Below are 25,734 nucleotides of genomic sequence, written 5' to 3' on the forward strand. Positions count from 1 at the left end.
TAAAAAAGGTAGCCTAGCAATTACAAACCAGTCAGTTTAACTTTGGTGGTGGGGAAGCTTCCTTCCAGAAACAATAATATGGTATAGAACTAATAAATCACATGGAAAAATGTGGAATAGGAAGAGCCAGCATGGATTTCTTAAGGAAAAGTTGTGTTTAACTATCTTGCTGATGTTTTTTGAAGAGGCAATAGAGAGGGTTGATAAGGGTAATGCTATGACGTGGTGTACATGGAGTTCCAAAAGGTATTAAGCACAGTGCTACATCACAGACTTGTGAGAAAAGTTATAGCTCATGGATTAAAGGGGTCAGTCAAAATGTGGGTACAGAATTGGCTGAGTAGCAGGAAACAGAGTAATGGTCATTCTTTGGATTGCAGAAGAGTTTGTAATGGAACTCCCCAGGGGTCAGTATTGGAACCCTTGCTTTTCCATATATATATATAGATTAATGAACTAGCCTTTGGTTAAAATTTGCAGATCATACAAAACTTGGAAGCAATGCAAACTGAAAAGATAGTACAGAACTTCAGAAGGACATAGACAAGTTGGTAGAGTGGATAGATATGTGGCAGATGAGGGTGATTCATTTTGGTAGGAAAAACATGGAAGAACAGTTGGGGTACAACTCTAAAGGGTGTGCAGAAGCACATTAAATGTGCGTGACAGGTGTAGAGAGCAGTTAATAAAGTACATAGTATCTGAGCTTTTATTAATAGTGGCATAGAGTACAAGATCAAGGAGGTGATGCTAAATTTGTATATTAGACCTCAGCTGGAGTATTGTGTACGGTTTTGGGCACCACACAAGGAAGGAATGTGAATGCATTGGAGAAACTGCAGAAGAGGTTTACAAAAATAGTTCCAGGCGTGAGAAACTTCAATTATGAAGATAGATTGGATAAATTAGGACTGTTCTTGGAATAGAGAAGGCTAGAAGGATATTTGATAGAGATGTCCAAAGGCATGATACAGAGACACAGTAGATAACGAAAAACTGCTCCCTTTCATAAAATGAGAAGAGTGTATAGATTTAAATTGATTTGCAGAAGAAGCAAATACAATGCAAGAAGAAAACATCTTTACACAGTGAGTAGTTCAGGTTTGGAATGCACTGTCTGGAAGTGCATTGGAGGCAGATTTCAAGTTTAATCAAGGCATTAAATGATTATTTGAATAGAAACAATGTGCAGGATTATGGGGAAAAGGCAGGAGAATGGTTTTAAATTGTAATGCTCATTTGGAGAGCCAGTGTAGACATGATGGCTTCATTCTGCACCATACCAATTCTGTGATTCCATTTGGCAAAATGCCTTCCCCCCACAAAATTGACTATTTTGATGATGCTACCTTCACATGTTGTTTCCCCCAAATTGCATAACTTGACGTTTGTTTGCATTAAACTGCATGTCTGCCCATCTTATCAATCAACTTCCCATCTAGAAAAAGTATATGTCATGATAAATTCTTCAAGCAAGAATCAGACTTGAATACAATTAGTTGAGAGGGAAATGAAAGGAAAATAAAAAATAGCAAAGATAGAATATGAGAATAAGTAGGAAGTTAACATTAAAAAGGAACAGAAACATCTTCTGGCATATAAAAGAAAGTGAGGCATATTGGAGACAATGAATGTGACCTGTGCTTACAGGTGCCAAAATATAAGCATTTATATTTTATCAGTATTCACTAAAGGGTGATGATAAAAAAAAAATCAGTAAAAGGGGAAATGGTAGAGATAATGGATAGGATGAATATGATAGACAGTATGTACATGAAGGCTGGTCATGCTCATAGTGGATAAGTCACCTGATTCAGATGGCTTGCATCCCAGAGCGCTAAAGGAAGTGGGCATGGAAATTGCAAAAGAGCTTGCCATAATATTCCAATCTTCCGAACATACTGGAGAGACGCCAGAGGATTTGGAGCTGACAAGTATGACACCTTTACTCGAGCAGACGTAAGGACATTTGTAGTAACCAGGCCAGTCAGTTTAATATCAGTGATGGGTAAGGTTTTGGAAACAATAATTAGAGGGAGTCAATAGGTACTTGAAATAGTTTGAGCTAATGAATGTAAAAATCATATTTGACAAAGTAATAGAGAAAGTTGATAATAGAAATGCAGTGGATGCCGACTACATGGATTTTTAATTAAACATTTGATAAAATATGACACAGAAGGTGGGTTAATAAAATTGAGGCTCATGGAATAGAACAAAAAACAGTGAGTTGTAGTAAACTTTAGGATGTATGGATTCTTGGGAGAGCTCAGGGGAGATTTACCAGGGTTCACCTTGAACAAGGGAGAATTTGGTAGAAGTGTACTAGATAATAACAGGTTTATTAAGATAAATAAAGAAAAAATACTCTCATACAAAGATTAGAGGACAGGCTTAACGTTTTATGCAGCGATATAGGAGAGATGTGAGGAAAAACCATTTTGCATAGCTAGTGGTACATTGGTGTGGATGCTGAGATAACAATTACTTCAAAAGGAAATTGGATGGTGTTACAGTTAAGGTTTGTAAGATTTTTATGTTTGGGGACTTTGTAAATTAAAAAAAATTGCTCTGGGTACCTCCGTAAGTCTTAGATTTGCCTATATTGAACACTGTTCTATTTCTACTCAGAACACTCCCCCTGCTCCCTTTCACTTCCTTTCCTGGTATATTTGGTGACTGTATTGGTACACCTATCCTTAACCTGAACTGGAAAGTTTCAGTGGCCACAATTCTCCCATCCCTCAGCGCTGATTTTTAGTGCAGTGGGTCGGGTGATTGTCACGTCAGCTGCTTTGCAGGGTTCATGTGCGCGTTCATGTCTCGCTAGCATCTCTAAGCATTGGATTTTCATTGGTGTCTGATCTACGCTGGAAATCATTGAGGAGGTGCAAAGACGAAGTACATGGTAATTCTAATACAATTTGAGTGTAATTAGTGAACCCAAGACTGAAGTCTCCAGGCACACTAGCATCTACCTCCCGGAGTATTTCACTCCAGCAGGGTTTAGAGTAGCTCCCGGCTTTCGGGGAGCTAGCAGCTTGACCCTGCTGGTATGAAGAGGGGAAAATTGAGGCACCCCAGAGTATTAGGCAGCAGGGATGCCCCCTGGGCATTGGTATCTTGGCAGTGCCAGCCTGTGCCCTTGGCAGTGCCCAAGGGGCAAAATACCAATACCCAGGGGCACCTTCACACTGCCTGTTGGACATCAGGCAGTGCCAAGGGGCAGGGCCTAATGTGGGCAGGGCCTTGGGTCAGTGGGGTCAGGGGTCCTACTGCTACTCTGCATAGGGATCAGCGGGAGAGGAAGGCCAGCAATTGGGGCAGGTGGTTAACTATTGATGGGTGGAGTGGGAGGGCTGGAGATCAGGATGGCCCAGGAGGAGGGATTTGAGGCTGGGCCCGGGAATGGTCAGAGGGCCAACGATCGGACTGTGGGGGTGGGGGGTGGGGGCAGCATTTCCAGGGTCATGGGGCTGGCCAGCAGTTGAGCTGACCGGTAATCAGGAGGCCATTAATGTGGAGCCACTATGCATGCGCCGATCAGGGCAGTGACAGATGACCTAACGAAGGGGCAGAGCCCCGAAAGCTAGTGGCGTTTGCTACCAAATAAACCTGTTGGACTTTAACCTGATGTTGTGAGATTTCTTACTGTGTTTACCCCATTTCAACGCCAGCATCTCCACATCATGACATTGCACCACAGCAGCTGAGACAATCCACGACATTCTAAAACAATCAACAACATACTTTAAAAAATGTCAATTCACCCCATTTCCCAATCGTAACAGATCCTTTAGTCCAGGAATCCAGTTCTTCTTTGGGCCATACCTTATCTGTGTACCAGATTTCGTTGAAATTCATCCGTAAGTTTGAGAGACATCTTATTTGGAAATGGACTAATAAATGGGCAAAAACATTACTTCTGCCTCTTTAACCAGGAACAGTTTGCCGACTGATTTGTAAATATGCATTATGACAAATTAATTTTGTTCCCATTTTTAAAGCTATATTAGCAAGAACAGATTTATCCTCTTTAGGTTCTAACTTGATTGAAGAAATCTAGCTGATATTATTTCAGGTATTACCCCAAGTGTAAAATCAAAAGTTCATCCATACCATACAGTCAATCAGTTAAGAGACTTTATTATCCCAAACCCTATCAGTGTTACACAAAGTATATTATTTACATTTTCAACTTACAATTGGAAAGTATAATAGCACAGATTATGGATTGAAGTTATAGAAAATTTTAAATAAAGCATTTTTAATTTACTTTCAATGCACAGAATATAGCACCAAGATTGCTCTATTAATGTGACTATGTGCTTGTTCTACACAGATTACAATGTAATTTTCAAATTGTGTGCTGAAATAAGTGCAACTATTAGCAAAAGTAGACCAAAATGCTATTTTTTTTCTTTTAGCCACTTAACAACAGCAAGACAGCATCTTTTATTGTTATAAACTGCATTTTATTTAAATGCCCATACTGAGTACTTCTGAAATCTCTGTATTTAAGAGTTTAACAACAACTAGAAGAATGAATAAAATGCAACATACTTTAGTCCAATTTTTTTTCAATTTACTTATGTAGAACATTTACCAGAGGGGAATACAGTGTCTGGGTAACTGATTTATTGAAACACTTCCATTTTCTAGCAGACAGTGTTCTGGGCAACTGAAACACTACCTGCCTGGTCAATTAAGTTAGCCAATAACATTGCTCTATTTTGTATTGAGAAATACAATTCTGCCCAGAAAACCGCATTTTTCAAAAAAGTTGTGTGTTCATCCTAAAGGTCAGCTGTAAATCAGGTTTACTCATAATATTGCACTTGAATCCTTCATATTATTACTTTTAATTACACCCTCAGTAATTTTTCCAATAGATATATCATACTGTACAACTTTTCCTCTAAGGCAACACAAATGATTAACAAAAAGCACTAAAGAATACAATATATATTTACAATCATATATTCACACTTGGTCAATATTTGTCAGCAGTATTGCATTTCACATTAAGGGAAACTTGGAAAAAAATTAAAATGTCAAATTTACTTTGATAGAGCAAATCAGGTTAGCCGCTGTTTTAATAATTCATCTATCTGGGTTTTGTACATGTTTTTTACATCTTCCAAATCCAGTCGCAGTTCTTCGGCTTCCTCTGCTTTTTCGCCATACATCTGGAGGATGGTGTTGTATCGTTGATCAATATCCTGAAAAGCAAATGACACCAGTTTGCTCAGAAACCAGCACAATTACAGTATGAATACAGTTATTCTGAATATTATAACTTGACTTTCAAAAAAATCGTAAGTATTTTAAAATGGTGGCATAGAATTGTCTACCTAGGTAAAAATCTTGCGTGTAACAGAATCCTAATTATAACCCAAGTTGAAAAAAATACAATTTATAGGCTACGTAACAATGTTATGTAACTAGTTGTATAAAACATTGATGTATAAAACATTGATATATAAAACATTGATATATAAAACATTGAGTTTTACAATCCTAGAATTTAAAATGAATACATACAGCTAACTGTAAACCATACAATTTTGTACAATTTTTAATAGATCTGTGAAATTCTAGTAGCTATCCCATCAAAGTAGTTATTCTTCAAAAATGTTACTACAATCAGAACAGCAAACTGTTTAATCAAGAGGATAAATGGGAACTGGTAAGTAATTTAAATATAAATTAAATGTATTAAGAATACAGGTTATAAAAATTACTTCTTATCGTGGTAGATCAAATTTGTAGATTAATTTGTTCTTCCATTGCACAAGAGCAAAAACATTCCTCTTTAGATTCAACAGATGTGGAGATGCTGGTGTTGGACTGGAGTAGGCACAGTAAGAAGTCTCACAACACCAGGTTAAAGTTCAGTAGGTTTATTTGCTACCAAATAAACCTGTTGGACTTTAACCTGGTGCTATGAGACTTCTTACTGTAAATTCAACAGTAGTTTAGCTGATACCAATGAATAGCTTAATGGAACATGTTGATCAAAATCCACTACTGTTCTAGTTGTGAATGTTTCAAATCAGGGATCTTAAGTACCACTTAAATAATGCAATTTTTGACTTGCATGCCTCCTGATAAGCACCCAGAAAAGGAAAAGAGAAGATTACCAAGTAAATACAATGAGGGAAGGTCAATTGGCTCATTTTAGTTCATCATCCACAAAAAACCTACAAAACATCATTCAACTGTTTCCCAAATAGTCCTAGGGAATTTCTCCAAAAATCCATTCCATCATTCTTCATAAGAATAATTTTCTGATATTAGAGCCATTTTGTCTTGTACTAGTTTAAACCTGTGTCTTTGCTCAACTTCTTAATTTAGTGTGAAGCAAATTTCTGGATTTATGTTTTGCTTAGTATTTTACCATTTTATATACCTCACTCTGGAAGAATACTTCACAGGTTCCTTCTTTCTGGTATCTTTCCCCATTCCTTTATTCTTTCATAGGATGTGGACAACACTGGCTAGGCCAATATTTATTGCCCATCGTCAATTGCCCTTCTGCCATTTTTGAATCTCTGCAGTGCAGCCCAGGTAGTGTAGGTATACATACGCATAGAAACTATGTACAAACTATAGAAAAGCTATCATCCCTCCCACCACCCCAGCTTACTTAACACCACCAAAACATTATACCGCAATTTCCACAGAGATGTAGTCTTGAGTGTGTCATGTCTCACCAGCAGGAAAGATCCAGCAGAGGTGGTGGCACATTGGTGTACAACCGGGAGGCAGTTATCCTGGGAGGCTTCAACATCAACTCTGGACCCCATTAAGTCTTATGGTACCAGGTCAAACATGGGCAAGGAAACCTCGTGCTGATTACCACACACAATCCGTTCAGCTGATGAATCAGTACTCCATGTTGAACTCAACTTGGTGGAAGCACTGAAGGTGACAAGGGCACAGAATGTACTCCGGGTGAAGGACTTTAATGTCCATCACCAAGAGTGGCTCGGAAGTATTGCCGCAGACCAAGCTGGCCTGATCCTAAAGAGAATAACTACTGCCTTGGACTACAGCAAGTGGTGAGGGAACCAAAAAGAGAGAAAAATCATAATTGACCTCATCCTCATCAACCTGCCTGCTGCAGATGTATCTGTCCATGACAGTGTTGGTTGGAGTGACCACTGCACAGTCCTTATGGAGGCAAAGTCTCACCTTCACACTGAGGATATCCTCCACTATGTTGTGTGGCACTATCACTTACTAAATGGAATAACTTTCAAACAGATCTAGCAACTCAAGACTGTCCATGAGGTACTGTGGATCATCAGCAGCAGAACTGTACTCAACCACAATCTTTAACTCCACAGCTCAACATATCCCCACTCTACCATTATCAACAAGCTAGGGGGATCAACTCTGGTTCAATGAAGAGTGCAGGACGGATGCTAGGAGCAACACCAATCATACCTAAGAAAAATTAGGTGTCAGCCTGGTGAAGCTACAACACAGGACTACTTGCGTGTCTAACAGTATAAGCAGCAAGCAATAGAAAGAGCTAAACAATTCTACAACCCACAGGTAAGATCTAAGCTCTGCAGTCCTGCTGCATCCAGCTATGAATCATGGTGGACAATTAAAACAACTCAGGAGGAGGAGGCCCCACAAATATCCCCATACTAATAATGGACAAGCCTAGCACATCAGTGCAAAAGATAAGGCTGAAGCACATGCAACAATCTTCAACCAAAAGTGCCAACTGCATGATCCATCTTGGCCTCCTCCAGACGTTCCCAGCATCACAGATATCAGTCTTTAGCCAATTCAATTCACTCCATGTGATATCAAGAAAAGGCTGAAGGCACTGCTAACACCATTCACAGCTGAATGTGGCAGGACTACAAAGGCTATGGGCCCTGACAATATTCTGGCAATAGTACTGAGAACCATAGAATCCTTACAGTGAAGGAGACCATTTGGCCCATCAAGTCTACACTGACCACAATCCCTAGGCCCTATTCCTGTAACCCAACTTATTTACCCTGCTGGGTCCCCCGACACCAAGAGGCAATTTTACAATGGTGAATCAACCTAACCCGAATATCTTTGGACTTCAGGAGGAAACCCACACAGACACAGGGAGAATGTGCAAAATCCACACAGTCACCCGAATCCAGAATTGAACACTGTGAAGCAGCTGCGCTAACCACTGTGCCTCCATGCTCCAGCACTTGCCATGTCACTAGCCAAGCTGTTCCATTACAGCTACGACACTGGCATCTGTGATGATTGACCTCCCCTAACCACAACAAATTTTCAATGTGTCCTAAACAGCTCAGCTAGGGGCACAGCTAGCTTTGAAGCACAACCCTTCAGTGCTATGGCTGGAGTTTTGTCAGGGACCACAGCCTTTGCAGTATCTTGTGCCTTCAGCTGTTTCTTGATCTCACGTGGAGTGAATGGAATTGGTATCTAGAATGCTGGGGACCTCAGCTTTAAGTTTAATCAACATCTTTTAACCAACATCAACTTGCATATATATATATATAGCGTTTTTAATGAATTAAACATTTAATAGGCCCTTTCCAGGAGAATTATGAAACAAAGAAATAAAAAGTGAAAACAAAAGGAGCCGTCCCGAAAGGAATCATTCCAATCAATGTTGCTTCCAACCTGCACAGCCGCAACCCAAAAATTCCCATCCAGGCCACACACAAGTTAACCCCTTTAATGTATAATGTATGCATGCGGCTATTAAAAACATTTGACGAGACCATGTACTTAAATGGCTGAACTCAAGTGAGTGTTCATCTTCTGATTGTAAGGATGAAAACTGATAGGAACCAGAGGGTAAAATAAATTAAAATTTATACATTCACCTAGAGATTGGAGTGGGCAGAAGGAATAATGCTTGAATACTCTAACCTTCTTTCTTTAAGTGTACAATACGAATCAAGTTCAAATTTCAAACAGAAAGCCTCTCTAATATTAAATTTCTATGGTTTGCCCCTCTACAAATTATATTTCTTTCTTTTGCTGATGCAGTCCTCCTTTCCTCTCATTTCCCAATACTGTGCCATAGGAATTAACTCCTTAGTACAGGCTTTTCTACATTGTAGCACGGGACAGCCACATTTGCATGCTTTTCTCATTCAAGGAGCTGATGAGCAAATTTTGGAAAGATAAGATTTGGCACAGCAATAAACTGATTTGCAAATAAAAGTTGAGGTTTTAAAAGAGAAAAAATTGCTGAGCAGAAGTACAACAATGTCGCAGTAAGAAATTCAATTAAAAATGAGGAAGTAATAAAAACCCAGAGAGTGTGTGGGTGCGTATATTTATCAATGTGTGGTAGTGAGAGTGAGCAGGAAAATTGAAACTGGACAAAAGGCAGACTCTCACTCACTCATGTATCTCACAATTCTGACCAATGCGTGCACGCACGCACACACACACCAGCAATCTGTTCATGTACCACTCCTTCACCACCCAGCAAAAAAGCCGTTTTTAGCCCAGCCTAGAACTTGATCTCTCCAACCCTATCCCTCCCCCACCCACTGTTCTGTCGGCCAGGACGCCTGTCTAGGGACAGATCCCCAACCTCCAAGCCTGCCCTGGTTCCTAGCCCTCTTCCCACCTTCCCCCAAGGTTCTCAGGTTCCCACCCTTAAAGGTTCCCTCCTGTCCAGCCTAAGTTTCCGAGCAGCTCTGACCCGCCCATTCCTCTTGAACCTGCTTTACTGCTCTAAGCTCCCCAAGCATAAATATATATTAAAAACTTACCTGGTAACTGATGACATTTTGTACGTCCAATCACAAGCTGGTTTCACCCAGACAGCCACTAGTGAGCCTATCAGCAGCCATTGAAAGAAACCAGCCTGCGATTGGTTGAGCAAACCCCTGGGAATTTTTAAAAATTCTTTCCAGGAAGTTTGAAGTGGAATATTATACTTGGAATACGTGGCTGGTCATTTAAAAATGATTCTTGGGCCACATGCAGCCTGCAGGCCATTTCTTGGACAAGTCTGCCTTAGGGGGATACGTTCCAGAATACCAGGCTTGTTTCAGGATTCTACCCAAGCAATTAATATTCATAAATGAGCCTTGACAATCCGCATCAGAAAACTTTACATTGAGTTTGCACCACAGAGAAGTCAAACCCTGTTTTCACAAAGCTCTACACAGATGCACTTCTACCCAGTATGGTGATCAGCAATGGAATCCAAGGCAATTTCACTTGTAAGAAGTCAAATCATGTAAGATTACAAAGGGAATAGATAAAATAGAAGCAGGGAAGTTGTTTCCACTGGCGGCTGAAACTAGAACTCATTTGTCACAATTTCACTTGTCACAGTGAAGGCCAGATTCAGTCAACTACCATGACTCCACCTACCACCACAACAAAAGAGCTGACTCAGTGGAAACAAACAATTGAACTCAAGAACTTCTTAATCTATGTGACTCAGCTAATCATTGAATATATTACAGGGACTGCTAGTTAACATTTAAAAGAAAATACTATAAATAAATGACAAGGACATACTCGAAGCTGTACACGTAACTTGGGAATTTCATTCAGCTTTTCTAGTAGTTCATCATTCTGTGTAGTTAACTTGACGAGTTCTTCAGCCATGATGGTTCGAGTCTTTTCGAGGTTAGAGATTTCAAGCTGCAAAAGAGGATTGAAGAAGTCTGATTTAGTTTATTTGTAATATTCTTCTTCGGGAGGATAAAAATCAATACAGATTTATTTAATTATAAAATCAGGGTTGCATGTGTAATCTTGCTCACCCACCAACAGATCAGTTTCAACAACAAATTGAAAATGCAGAGTCCATTCACGAATAACTTAGAAGCAAAATTACACAAGCAATTGGTATTTAAAAAGCTGTAATCCACAAAACCAAGAAAAATTTGATTTAAAAATTGGTCAATGCCAGTTTTCAGCATTAGCACTGCTAAAACTCAGTGGCACAGTAGTTAGCACTGATGCCTCACAGTACCAGGGACCTGGGTTCAATTCCTAGTTGGGTCACAACCTGTACGGAGTCAGCACGTTCTCCCCGTGTCTGTGTGGGTTTCCTCAGGGTGCTCTGGTTTCCTCCCACAGTCCAAAAGACATGCTGGTTAGGTGCACTGACCAATTGCTCAATTCTCCCTCAGTATACCCAAGCAGGCACCGGAGTGTGGCAACTAGGAGATTTTCACAGCAGCTTCATTGAATTGTTTGTGTAAATCTACTTGTGACTAATAAATAAATAAGAAAAATAAACTCAAGAAAAAGACAATAAAATCATAGTCAAAAATAGTAGCAAGTAAGAACCCACAACTTTGTGCACAGTTCAGGGATAATTGTTTATATGGCGCTCAACATGAGATTTTCACCTAATTTCCAGTTACTTGGTTCAAGAACTTATTCTCATGTTTGTGACTTCAGCCACAGTGCAGGAGGTCATTCGGTCCAATGATTCTGCATTGACTCTCTGAAACAGCATCCTACCCAGGCCCACCCTCACACATTTACCATGGCCAATCCATCTAAACTGCACATCATTCATTAGACTGTGGGTAGAAATTGGAGCACCTGGAGGAAACCCATGTGGACACAGGGAAGACATGCAAACTCCAAACAGTCACCCAAGGCTGGAATTGAACCCAGGTCCCTGGTGCTGAGGCAACAGTGCTAACCACTCTGCCACCATGCCGTCCTTCCATTTGGAAGATGTAGTAATATAAATTCTTAAAACATCAATGGAGTCCTGAAGAAAGGTCATCAATCTGAAATATTAACTTTATTTCTCTCTCCACAAATGCACTAGACCTACCAGGGCCATAGAAAATGAAGTGTTATTCATTAAAACCTATCAATATGAAAATCATCTTCTTCCCACTATGACAAATGCAAAAAAATTAACATCCTGATTGAGAAGTCAGAGGAAGAGAGAATGTTGGAGAGGTACACGATACAAGTGAGGTTCTAAGTGATTGAAGGAAAGGAAGATTTTTGGTTAGGTGTGGATGGGGTGAGAGTTTGTGGAGAATGAAAGGCCATTAAACATTGGTATTTCATTCTCAGATAGGAATGGCCTGAATTTACTGAAGCATTTTGGGTGCTGACCTCGCTAAACAGATGTTAAACAGCATTAAAATAAATTTAATTATATTAACCTGCCTCTCACCTATTTTCAGCAAGGCTGACCGCGCCAGTCGCAAAACCCAGCGCCAATCACGCTAAGTGCTTTACGCCCCCCTTTACCCAAAAACGGACACAACGAGTTTCAAGCACAAAAATAATTAATGAAAGGTTAACTGAAGTCACCAACCCAAGCACTGTGTGCCAAAAGCTTCGATGCAACTTTTACTCTGTGGCGCACCAAATTCACATGAACGTTGCAGCCCAGAAATACCATGCTGATAAAAAAGTTCCATTGAATGTTGTCTGTTCCATGCGCTGGGACAGTATGAGATCAGTAGGCTGGTATGGTAGAGTAGTGCAATATGCTAGGTACCATTGCACAACTAACAGATAAGTTAGGACAGATTTGGGAACACGATAAAGGTATGCATTGCAAATACAGGCAGCCTCAAAGATATGGGGTGTTGATTTTACCATCTTTGTTTCATGTCTGCCCACCATTTAGGAAATAGTGTGTTTCGGATATTTCTTGTGAGCACATTTTCAGCACCCTCCCCCCAACTCTAACTGCAAAATTTGGAACGAGCCTGTTGCTTGCTGCAGAAGCCCGTGGGCAGCGCTTAACATGCCCAAAACCTGCAGAGCCTGTGCAGGCCTCTGATGTTGCACATGCACATTAGCAGCAGCAGGGGTCTGACAGAAAAGAGCTGTCAGGCCCTTGCTAATGCAGGCAGCCAGTAGCAGCTCCCTGCCCCACAATCGCGGGAGCCCGAGGTAAAGCCCCCACCAACCTCCCTGCCGCCCAGAATGATCGTGGGCCCCCTCACCCAATCACAGCCTCACTGCCCTCCCCCATTAGCCCCACCCCAGCACTGCCTGCTGGGCATTGCCCAGGTGCCAGGGTAGCACTGCACCCCCTTGCCCTTGGTCAGCCCGGGGGCCCTCAATGGCCTTCGGTTCCACCAGCAAGGCCAAGTCGACAGCTCCCCATTCATGGGAAGTATGTCTATTTCTCGTCGGCGAAAACCATTCCCAACAAGGTCATAAAGGGGGGCAGGCCTGGATGATTGAGCTCTGACCTCACTAGGCAGATGTTAAACGGCATTAAAATGAATTTAAATACATTAACCTCTCTCCGCCTATTTTCGGTAACAGGCTGACCACACTGGAAATCCGGCGCTCGTAAAATGGCGCTGATTGCGAAAACCAGTGCCAATCACACTAAGCGTTTTACACCCCCCTTTACCCAAAAACGGGTGCAACGTGATGGTAAAATCAGCCTCAAAATGTTTGCACTGGGGATTTCAAAAGGGTAGGACTGGGCAAGATGCAGCTAATGGGAACTGCACATTTATTTTGATTCCTCTTCCACCCCCCCCCCCCCCCCCAAAAAATACTTTATTCATAAAATTTGTAAAAGTACATTACAAAACATTTCAACCTGAAAATTACAGAAAGTGCCATAAAATTTGACTCATCTCCATACAGTATGTGCCTCTATACAATTGTAATTTTCTTGATATTTGTAATATACATTCCATGTCAGGCATACATCAAGGACAAAAACATTTCAATATTGCAGTAGAAGTCAGCATAATTATTGCTAAAGAGCACAGTCAAAACATCAATTTGGAGGCAAAGGTACGCTAACCATTTTACATGTTTTCACGCGTTACTCACTTCACTATCACCCACCTGCAACTGTACAATTTCTCCTTCTCTTTGCTTCAGCTGAGACTGCAAATTTTCAAAGAAGCTTGATCCTGCTCCCATTCTAAGGGCTTCATACAAGTTGTTACCACTAGCTGATGAAGTCATTGTTGCAAACGAATGTTCAAACAAATCATCCTGTAAAATGTACCTTACAAGTCAATATTCACATGTTTACTGTTCAATTATTTGTAACATAGTGTTACTCAGTTAGATTTTCAGCAGAGACTATACTTTATTAATAGTTCAGAAACAAAACATTTTGATTTTCACTTAGTTCTATTTCATTGCTGTTCAAAGCATAGATTTTTGATGAGCCTGTCTTTAGGATATTCTTGCACAAAATGAATGTTTAATCTACATGTAAAGGGTTCTTACACTTCTTAAGAAACATGTTGCACCTTTTATTTGCTGTGGAGTTATGCCACCATTAACATTTATATTTTTCCTTTCTCTTTGCTCAAAACTAAAATACAATTTGAGCTCACTATTTCTTTACTTTTTCTTTGACAATGTATTCATTTCCTTTCTTAATTTCAAGCTGACTTAATTACATTTTTTCACTCTTTTTTTAGGTTTCTTTTTCCTCCACTTTTTTTCCTTTCATGTTTCAGTTTGCTACAATGCTTCTGCTTTTCATTAGTCTGATTTCCTCTCTATTTTTGTTCTATTCTGCTCGTTTTCAGAATTTGTTTGATTTTTAGTGCAGCAAGAAATCCTATAGCCAGAAAAACATTTTACAACTTTAAACTAGAGAACTGTCATTACTAGTGAGAATCTACAAGTGCTGGTAAGAAGTAAATGAAGAGAAATATCATCTCAAAACAGTGCAGCACTGGATAAGATAGTGACAATGATACCAGGACTTAAATTAAAGTTGAATTCTCTAGTAAGTTGGCATTCAGTTGTCACCCAGCTAGTAAAATTATGTGGCAGGAAGCTGCTGCTCGGTGCCCAAGAATATGGAAGACAGCACAAGTTAAGTCCTCTGAGTCAGGATTCCTAGTTGGGGGAATCCTGGAGCAGAGATGAGCCAGAAAGAGCAGAAGTTTTAAAAAAAATGTGCAAATTATTTTTCTGTCTGAGGCTGTTGTTCCTGACAGGTTTTACATGGTGGGGAAGCCAACACTACTTTCCACATTCAGGCCCAGGTTAAAATGATGGATCAAGCCCTTATGATGTAACTGAAACCTGATCTGCATATTTAAAGAGGGCCTTTCAGTCTTGCATCAAATATCCTTGCTGCCTGCAATTTAATGTTGTAGCCTGATCACACTGTAAAATAGTGGGAAATCCCTGCTCCATTTTAATTGTGACGTGGAGGTGACAGCGTTGGACTGGGGTGAGCACCGTAAGAAGTCTCACAACACCAGGTTGAAATCCAATAGGTTTATTTGGTAGCACAAGCTTTCAGAGTGTCGCTCCTTCTTCAGGTGAGTTCTTCAGTGGAGGAGGGGGGGAGGAAGGAGGAAGGCGGGTCAGATGGCTCTATGGTAAGGGCAAAGAGGGAGGTGGGTCAGATGGCTTTATGGTGGGGGGTGGGGAGGCCAGTACAGATGTTTCTCTGGTGGGGGGAGGTAAGTGGGTCATGTGGCTTTCTGGTGGGGGGGGGCAGGGAGGCGTCAGATGGCTCTCTGGTGGAGGCGATTCACTGTCACTGTGCGTGCAATCGGTGAGGGGAGGGGGGTGGGAGAAGGGGGGTAGGGGTCCATAATTGGTCTGGGTAGCTGGGGGGGGGGTTGCGGTTAAGGGGGACAGTTGTGCTGTGGAGATGGGGCAATGTCTGTGGGGGCCGGGGAGAGACATTATCAGTCCCGGGAGTGATGTGGCAGGGGAGCGATTTTCTATTTTTTTTTACTGCACATGTGCAGTTGGAGGCGCCGATCGGAGCTGCAGCGTTTTGGGCGCGGTAAGCCCTACCCACAGGCTTCTGCAGCACAATTCAGAATTACTGCTTTTTTTTCAGGCAGCATGCTTATGGGGACGCCTGAGAACAGGTCTAAAAGTCAGACCTGAAACACTCCCAGATTCAGCACTTAAAATCAAAATAGTAAAATCCGGCCCTTCAAGTCAGACATACAGCCCCAGGGCAAAACATGATTATAGAAAGTGAAATAGAAATTAGTATTTCTCCATACTGCATGTTGCACTCTTGAGATGCCTCAAAACAATATTCTTAATGTTGGTTTCTGCTGGATGAGTATTAAAATCAAACCTATTTGCGGGATTTTTCACATCCATCTTTGTTGAGCAGGTTTAGCAATAGGAGCAGAAAATCCCGCGAGAAGCCCAAATCACATGTCACGCTGACATAAAGGCATGACAAGACTGTCCCCTACACCCTCGCATGGTGCTATTCAGTTTTTACTTGGTTGTATCAGGGCAGCCTTTAAAAATGGCACGCCTATCTCTAAAAATCTAAGTGGCTGGTGGGGTGGGCTCTGATTCGTCAAACCCACCACTTGTACTTTTTTTCTCCATCAGGCTAACAATATGACGGAGAAAACTGTCGCTGGGGCCAATGGCTTCAGCGCAATTTCCCACCCGCTGTGACACTCTGCAGAAAAATGGGAAAATCCCGCCCAATATCTATGAAGTACACAGAGACAAAGGAGAGTATCATGTATTAAGTGCACTCACATTCCTATTACTTAGAATTAGTGGGTGAATGTGGGCTAATGAATCATCTTGCTACTGCACCAACATCAACGCATGCATATTATTCCGGCATCACAACAATATCTGTTCCTATCAATATTGCAATAGCAATTTCAAACAGGGCAGAAATGGCAAAATCAATACTGCAGTTTTCTGTGCTGTGCTAAGACTCTTGAGGCAATTTTCAAACTGATTTTATATACTTTGGGATTCTGGGACATAGCTACTAACATTTCTGCTGCTAAATTTGTTTACTGGAGCCCACGAGGTGACTCTTACTCTCAGCTTTACCACTGTCTCAAGTCCACGCCACCAGACTATGGAAAATTGATTTAAAATCATAAATGCAAAGAGTTTAGGCGCAGATTTTAAAAATTAAAAACAGCTCCAATCTTGCAGTTAAATTAGAATCAGCTACCATATGCAGCCTTTTAATCACAAATTAGATACGCTTTTAAAACTATTATTTCAATTGTGCCAATTAGTATTAACATAGGAAAATCAAAAATAAGTCAACTGTCCCAATTTGATGTACAGCAGCATCACAGCAGCCAAAGATATGAAGCTGAATTGTTGATGAAGAGTTACAAGCGTTGATGCAACATTTTAATGTTGGATGTTAATGAGTCTCCAGGTAGAGAGAGAGAGAAAGAGTGTGTGTGTGTGTGTGTGTGTGTGTGCGCGTGCGCACGCATGCGCATTTATGCTGGCTCACTACCACAGCAACAGTAAGTGTTTTTCTCATTTAATGTTTGTTATAGTGGAGGCCTGTGCTACACCACCTGCAAATATAACAAGCATTGCAGCTAAGTTTGGATACTTCAGCAACAGATTGGAGATTAAGAGTTTTCAATGTATTTTGAAATGGAATGCAATGACACAATTCAATGATTTCAGGCATTAAAATACTGACTGTAGGCATGGATGCTTACAGTTCCTTTCCATCAACAAATCAGCTCATTATATTTTTCCAGTCTCTAGGTTTTGCGCTGTATTATAACTCAACTATGTCATATGTTGAATGACAACCCACCCCCTTGTCAATTTGCCAAATGTGATATCAAAGTTCTGATTGTAGACACCGGGCCCTATTTTCCCCTTTTGATTTTAAGTGCTGAGCGGACTTGAAACTGAGTGTGTTTCAGATCCAACTTTTAGACCCGTTCTCAGATGCCCCCATTTGCACTCTGCCTGAAAAAATATCAGCAATTTTGAATTCCGAGCTGCACAAGCCTGTGAGCAGGGCTTAAGGTGCCCGAAACCCTACATCTTTGATCGGCACCTCCAACTGCACATGCACAGAAAAAAAAATTACAGAATAACACTCCCCTGCCACATCCTTCCCGGGTTTGGATAATGTATCCTCATTCCTCCCACAGACACTGCCCCATCCCCACAACATTACTGACCCCTTTTCCCTTCACACCCCCCGCCACCCAGACTGATCGCAGCCCCCTCCCCACCCTCTCCTCTACCAATCTCAGCCAGAGTGGCAGTGGGCCCTCCTTCCACCAATCTATTGCTGAAGTAATCCATATTTAACTGCAATGCAGATGGTGTAGCACAGGCCTCCACTATAACAAACATTAAATGAGACAAACACTCACTGTCGTGACGGTAGTGAGACAGCATAAATGTGTATACACGCACACTCTCTCTCTACCCGGAAACTCATTAATATCTAACATTAAAATGTTGCTTCAACGCTTGTAATTCCTCATCAACAATTCAGCTTCACATCTTTGGCTGCTGTGATGCTGCTGTACATCAAATTGGGACAGCTGACTTATTTTTGATTTTCCTATGTTAATACTAATATGATCTCAGGCGGAGAAGCAGCGGAACATCCCCTTCCCTCCCACTGATCTCAGACAGAGTGGCAGCAGACCCCTCATTCCCCCCCACTGATCTCAGAGTAGAAGTGTAAACCCCCTCTCCCCCACTGATCTCAGGCAGAGTGTCAGCGGACCCCCCTCCATCCCCCCCAATGATCTTAGGCAGAGTGGCAGTGGCTCCCCTCCCCCTCACTGACCTCAGACAAAGTGGCAGTGCCCCCCCACTTCCCTCACAGAGTGGCAGTGGACCCCTTCCCCCACCGATCTCAAGCAGATGGCAGTGAATCCCCCCACCCCCCAACTTCAAGCAGAGAGCCAATGAACGCTTGGCACCTGCCTCCTCACTAACTGGAATGCCTGAATCGGACTTTTATGTTTCAGGCATGGTGCTGATTGTGCAATTTTCGGGCCTTGGTAAAGAGGGAACCAGTGCAGACTGTACTACTTGCCTCACACACAACTTTACCAAGTTTTTGTGCTCAAAAATGGCTGCAACTTCATGGTAAAATTGGGCCCACTATGCCTGAGAATTTCTTCGTTTAATTCTTGTACCCATCTCACCCCCAACATTATTTGACAAACTGTTGAAGTAATAGAAATGTACATAAAGTTCAAGGCCACCTGAAATGGGTCCATAAATTTTGAATGTAGCTAATGCCCACAGCATAACACACAGACTGGAAGCTTCCCTCTTTATCCCTGTTGAGCATTTCCTGGCCCCATTAGAGGTAGAGTTCAGAGGAGAAAGAAATTCTTTGCCAACTTGATTAACATTCTGGTCAATCTGTACTGTACTTCTTCCAAGGTCAATGTAATCTTTCGTAAAATGTGGTACCTAGAACCATGTGTGGTCTAACCAGAACTTTGTTTAGCTGTAACTAAACATTGTCCTTTTTATATTTCAGCTCTTTAGTCATAAAGACTAGCATTGCATTGGCCTTCTTGTTTATTTATTAAACCTGGTCACTACACGACATTCATCTGTGTATAGGGACAATTAAAACTCTTTAAACTTCAGTTCCTAACTTTTCACCATTTTCAAAAATATTAGAATATATCCATTTATAACCTAAAATAGAAGACTTCAAAATTATCTACAATAAAATCCACCTGCTCCAACTTTGCCATCATTTAATCTATCAACGTTTCTGTGACTTTATGTTCCCATTCATTCTATTCACTATACTACTTATCACTTAGCCATCAGCAAACTTGGATGTATGGCACTCTACTGTTATCCAGGTCATTTATAAACTTAGTGAATAGTTGAGGCCCCAGTACACATCCTTGTGGAACATCAGTAGTCACTTCTTTCCAATTCGAGTAGCTACTCATTATTCCAACCCTCTATTTTCTAATGCCTCATCTCTTAAACAGATTAAACATGGGCCAACAATTCCAGGTAGCTTCTCTTCATTGCTCCCCATCCACATCCCATATATCACTACCCATCTTCCCTCAGAAGCATTGCTATATGATTAGTTATACCCACCTGTGAATTAATGGAGGCCTGCAAAGATGCCATCTCAGCACCGCTGACAGAACTAGATCGAGAGAGTGTTGGAGTACTTGACACTGGTTCCAGCACCTGATTAGTAAACAACTTCCGTTCCTTTGGAAAAAACATAGAACTAGTGAGACTGCAATGAAATACACATGAAACTTGAAAAACAATGAAATTCAGTTATGGTCCAAGCACTTCTAATTTATGTCAATAATTGCTATTCCAAGTAAATGCGCAGCATCCAATCATCAATTAGATATACCAAACGTTCATTCAGATCATGATTTAAAAGTTTCAATAAAATACCTTCTCTTTTAATGCATCTTGTGCAAGAATTGCTTTTTTCCTTTCCTGCTCAACTTTCAACTTCTCCATTTCTAACTGATTAGTCAAGGCAATCTAAAATGAGAAAAGGTATTATGAAGAAGATTGAGGGACTCTGATCCAGCTGAATAATCAAATCGATTCTTTTTTTTCTACCTTTTCTTTCTTTGCTTCTTCAAGGGCCTTAATATATTCAGTCTTCAGATTGTCAAATTCCACATGATGCCTGAAATTAATAAACAAATTTTTCAGAAAGGCTAATTATTTTACTGTTTACGTGGCTATAGAAAAAAAGCATGATTTATCTTATTAAATCTAAACTTTTCAAATGTACAAGATTTGAATTTTTTAACTTGGAATCATAGCTATCTGTATCTTTATGTCACAGTAAAGCATCTTGCAATTCATGTCACACTTTTGTGTCAACTTTGTACCATTATTCATTTCTACAGCTTTGTCTGTTTATATGCATTACCCTGCAATTACATAACTATCAGGTAGCTTTACCCACCAGTCACCTAAAACTTTTTCTAAAATAATTTTGATCAATTTCCAAAATGGTGTCTTAAATAATTTTTATAAAAGTGCTTACTCCACAGGAACACAATTGAATTTATCCACTAGATTATCCTTTGGGTCTTCAAATGCCTTAATTGAGTTTTAATTTCCAAGTCTTCAAAATACACAGACTGTTTTACCCAGAATTCTGATGACAGGATCTAAATTTGGGTTGTGCAATCTGACTGTACACAAGTGGAATTTAATACTCCTCTTGGGAGCTAGCTGGGAAGCAAGTTTGGAGTGGCGACATATAATGGGGCAGAAAGGTTTAAGGTCCAGAGCCTGTAATCTTCCCAACTCATTTCAATTAGATCTGGGGCAGGAAGGTTTGAGAATGGCCTGCCAACCTGGAGGCTGCTTGAGGTCCTGAAGTAACCATGAAATGGCCTCATCCTGCTGCCACTGCGGAAAGGAGTCCATATCATGTGAGCAGACCTCCAGATAAACCCTGGCGAGCATGCCTGTAGCCTAGTGGTAGTGGTGGGGCGGAGTCCCTCCTTCCTGAGACTTACTAACAACAAGAGATGAATCCAGCATACATGGTCTTGCCATTAACATGGAATCCCCTTTCCTTCCTTGCTGGGCCCTTCACAACTGGCCCCAATGATTTTGCCCCACTTTTCTGTGTTTCAGGACTCTGGTGACAATTCTCATCCATAAGCCTATTGCAGTACTACATATGGCAACCGCTCCTGTTAGCACTGCTGATTAGCCAGCAGCTCTGAAAAGCAAGAAAACCATCCTGCAGGAGAAATTTCCCCCACATGAGCTGGGATCCCCAGTAACAGTTAACAGACTACCTGACTGGGATTTAATCCTGAAGGAGCTCCCAGAGATAGCCATGGCATGACTACCACTAGCTCTCCAGCCAATGGACAGATCCATTGTTGCAACTATTAAATTCTACTCAGAGTAATTAATCTTATGAGATGCCAAATCAACATAACGATAGGATATTTTTATGTTTCCAGCAATTTCTTCTCATTTAAAGGATACATTTCAAAAGCTTCATAATTGAGTTACATTTATTTTAGGTAGAAAAACGATAGTAACTTTTATTTGTATTATGCAATCTTCAGAACATGTATTAGTCTGAGCAAAAGAGCAAGTAATATTATGAGAAAGTGCAAAAACAGAAAATGCTGGAAAACCTCAACAGGTCTGATTAGCATCTGTGGAGAGAGGATAGAGCTAACATTTCGAGTCAGGATGATTCGTAAGCAGTTTTTTTAAAGTTTATTTTAGTGTCACAAGTAGGCTTACATTAACACCGCAATGAAGTTCCTGTGAAAATCTCCTAAATTGTCCCAGCTCTGATGATCCACTAGGTCAGCAGAGCTGATGATTCTAGCAATGGATGAAGGAATAAGGGTGAGGTGAGTAACAAGCAGCAGCTAATGAGGGGGCTAGGAAGGGGATGGGAGATTTTGTCACTGAGATTCATATTTTATCCATAAATCCCCACCCAAATGCAGCCTGCATCTGTTTCTGGCTCTTTTCCCCAAATTAGGCAACTCCCCATTTTCTATCTGAAAGGGAAAAAAAACAGAAAGACAAAATGTGACATAACAACAACAGTGACAGGAAGGAAAGTAACCAAATGCTTCAAATCACAAGAGATTAATTCATAACATATTGAACATTTTGTCTACATTAATTTTTTTAAATTAATTTTTATTCCATCCAACAAACCAAAATTCAAATTGAATTGAATTCAATTCATGGTCCCCCACTAGACGGGCAAACTGCTGCAAGGCATTGCACCCCATCTTGGGCTCAATCAAACAAGATCCAAGCTGACTAGTGGGGGCATAGCAACTCATCTTGGGCTTGATATGATGTTTCGTCTTAGTCAAAAGGCCGAGATGGCTTTGAAATATTGCATCAGGCAACGCCTCAGTTTAACTTAATTGAATTATCCATTCTAAATTTTGTCAACGTCCATGAAGTACAATAAAAGAATGTCCTTTTAAAAACCTGCCATACGGTGCTTACACCTATCTCTTGCGTAAGTGTCTATATTTCGCATTTCCCAGCTGCTCAGCTCGTATTGCACTGAACAGCTTCAACAACACCTTATCCAAAAGGTGACACTTCCACTAAGGAAGCACCTTTGTACTGTGTTTAGATTGAGGCATCAAAGCTTTGTCCTTCAACGCTGCATAGCCGAACTACCAGGAAGCCTTGGAGACAACGGCCAGAATTCATTGCTGGTCATACCCCACCGCTGCCAGTGAGAACAGAGAATTTGGCATTCAGCCAAATCTCTGTTCAGTGCAGTGGGACCGCAGAATCCCAGTCGCAGATGAGATTGGGAAATCCGGCCCTAGATGTGGAAGTTTAAATCTATGTTTCTATTAGCTTGCATTCACCTTATGTTGCAGATCTTGATGTTCAGATGTAGGATTTATCTACCACTGAGATAGCACTACAGGCAGCCGTTCCAATTTTCTAAGCCCACATAATTCAAATAAGAAAATTAGTGAATAAGCAAACTAAGTTCAAAGAGGAAAAAATTAGCTGGATGACAAAGATTAATTTTCTGGGAATTGTGTTGGTAGCAAAGCCACTGGTTGGATTTCGTAGTATTACACGCTTAAGTTCTACAGTTGAAGAGCTACCATAAATCCATCAAAATATATAAAACTACAGCTAAATGTCCATCACGTATAACCTCTTAAGATTACTGGAAACATCCTTGAGGATCAGTTCCCACATTTAAAATTATTCTGGAGAAAAAAGTTATCATTCTGCTCTACTGAGCAGGCTTGAGGAAGTATGAATTACCAAGGAAACCCAACAGATGGCACCACTGAGGCTTTTTACGCAAGACTGAATTAAAGGGGTCAGTAAACAGACCATAAAATCCTGGCAGTGCAGGAAGAGGCCATTCGGTCCATCAAGTCAACTCTCCTAAACAGCATCCTACTGAGACCCAGGTCCTATCCCTGCAAACCTGCGCATTTACCATGGCTAATCCAACTGACCTATACATCTTTGGACACTAAGGGGCAATTTATTATGGCCAATCCACCTAACCTGTCATTGTTAGACTGTGGGAGGAAATCCACGCAGACAAGGGGAGAACATGCACACTCCACATAAACAGTCACCCAAGCCTGAATCGAATGCAAGTCCCTGGCGCTGAGTGGCAGCAGTGCTAACCACTGTGCCACCAATTGTATGCAAGTTTGTTCAATATTATATAAATTCAGTTTAGAACTGTTTTCTTTTATGGAACCAATACAAGTCATAAATGGGCAACAAGTTTCTGAAAAGATAGTTTGTTTCTAAACAACGTTTTGTTCCATATGCATCACTTAGCAACGCAATTATGAAATAAAAATTTTCAGAAGCCTTGTCAATTTTAGTCCTGCTAATCCAAGGTGATAGAGTGCAATACCACCCAGCTGAGATCAGCTAGTTCAGCACAAATGATCACTAAGATCTAGATGGATGTATAATTTACCTATTCATCTGATAAATGTGGCACCGTTGGGGAGCAAGAATAGAATTTTCATCAAAATCCATCTCTAAAAACCACTGCATCGTAATTTGTAAAATGAATAATATCCATATATCTCCGAAGAGGAGTGGTCTGGCAATCTCCAGGCTAAAACATTTATTTATTATTAGTAATTCTAACTAGCACCCGTATCCACAATGTATCAATGTTAATGGTAGAATGTAATTCCAACTTAATTTTGGCCATGGACTCATAATATTCCTATCAGTATGCCTAATTTTGCTTCCCAAAAGTACTTTATTGCTAGAATGTGTATAAGTACATTGCATAATAGGTCAAATTTGACATTACAAGTGTATTACAGTTTAATATTTTCATCACAGTATGTAGCACTCTAAGTTTAGTCTAGCACCTAAATTATAACATATATTTTGCATTAAACAGCCTCGGGAGTAAACATGGGTGCCAGGCCCTTGGTGTACTATGGTGGCAGGGCATTAGAGAGTGGCCTATCCCCATCGAGCTTTTGTGGTGACCTGGCCTCCACAGCCCTCTGTGGCAACGAGTTCCACAGATTCACCACCCTCTGGCTGGAGAAATTCTTCCTCATCTCAGTTTTAAAGGAATCTGATTGTAACCTCAACTCTTCTTTCCTCCCAATCCAGAATTACCTTTCATCCCCTTGTTAATCATTAATCTATCTAGTTCTGTCTTTAAAATATTCAAAGATTCTGCTTCCACTGCCTTTGAGGAAAAAAGTTCCAAAGAGACTCAACCCTCAGAGAAAAACATCCCCTTCGTCTCTGTCTTAAATGAGTGAACTCTTATTTTTAAATAGTGACCCCTAATTCTAGATTCCCACAACAGGAAACATCATCTGCACATCAACCTATCAAATATTCCACAGGGTCCAAAATTTTCCAATCAACTTGCCTCTTACTCTTCTAATCTCCAGTGGAAACAAGCCCAACCTGTCCAACCTTTCCTCATGATACACCCACCCATTCTCGTGTATTAGACTTCACTGAACTGTTTCTAAAGCATTTACATATTTCCTTAAATGAGCAAACCAATATTGTACACAGTAATCCAAATGTGGCCTATCCAATGCCCAATGTAACTGAAGCATAATCTCCCTACTCTTGTATTGAAATTTCCTCACAATAAACAATAACATTCTATTAGCTTTCCTAATTACTTGAGATTCATGCACTAGGACACCCAAATTCCAACCCCCCCACCAAAAGCCCCCAACAGCTCCCTTCCGGGCTCTGCAATCTCTCACTGTTTAGATAATCCGCTTCTTTATTCATTCCTTCTGCCAAAATAGGCAATTTCACATTTGCCCTCGTTTGCCAGACCTTTGCCCACTCACTTAACCTATGACCCTTTGTAGACTCCTTATGTCCCCTTCACAACATAGTGTCCTAACTATCCTTTTGTCATCAGCAAATTTAACAACCATACCTTTGGTCCCTTCATCCAAGTCATTTATGTTATGTCCCCAGCTGATGTTATTACAGGACAAGTCAAAACCCAGGAAGCAACCTGGCTTTTAG

The 25,734-nt window shown here is 40.8% G+C and overlaps 1 protein-coding gene across 1 annotated transcript in view; it reads right to left on the bottom strand.

Annotated features, from left to right (window-relative positions):
• Window positions 1–4,129: 4,129 nt before the first annotated feature.
• The window catches only part of tmf1 (TATA element modulatory factor 1), a 50,027-nt gene continuing 28,422 nt past the window's right edge, over window positions 4,130–25,734 (bottom strand). Inside the window, exons 12-17 of the mRNA XM_080183400.1 lie at window positions 20,305–20,374; window positions 20,131–20,223; window positions 19,813–19,932; window positions 13,813–13,965; window positions 10,525–10,650; window positions 4,130–5,222 (exon numbers count right to left, since the gene is read on the bottom strand). Of these exons, the coding sequence (XP_080039526.1) occupies window positions 5,079–5,222; window positions 10,525–10,650; window positions 13,813–13,965; window positions 19,813–19,932; window positions 20,131–20,223; window positions 20,305–20,374 (706 nt within the window). The 3' untranslated portion in view covers window positions 4,130–5,078. The remainder of the gene's footprint in view (window positions 5,223–10,524; window positions 10,651–13,812; window positions 13,966–19,812; window positions 19,933–20,130; window positions 20,224–20,304; window positions 20,375–25,734) is intronic.

Source organism: Carcharhinus amblyrhynchos, chromosome 3, assembly GCF_965287045.1.
Source record: "Carcharhinus amblyrhynchos chromosome 3, sCarAmb.v2.hapA, whole genome shotgun sequence".
Taxonomy (NCBI): Eukaryota; Metazoa; Chordata; class Chondrichthyes; order Carcharhiniformes; family Carcharhinidae; genus Carcharhinus; species Carcharhinus amblyrhynchos.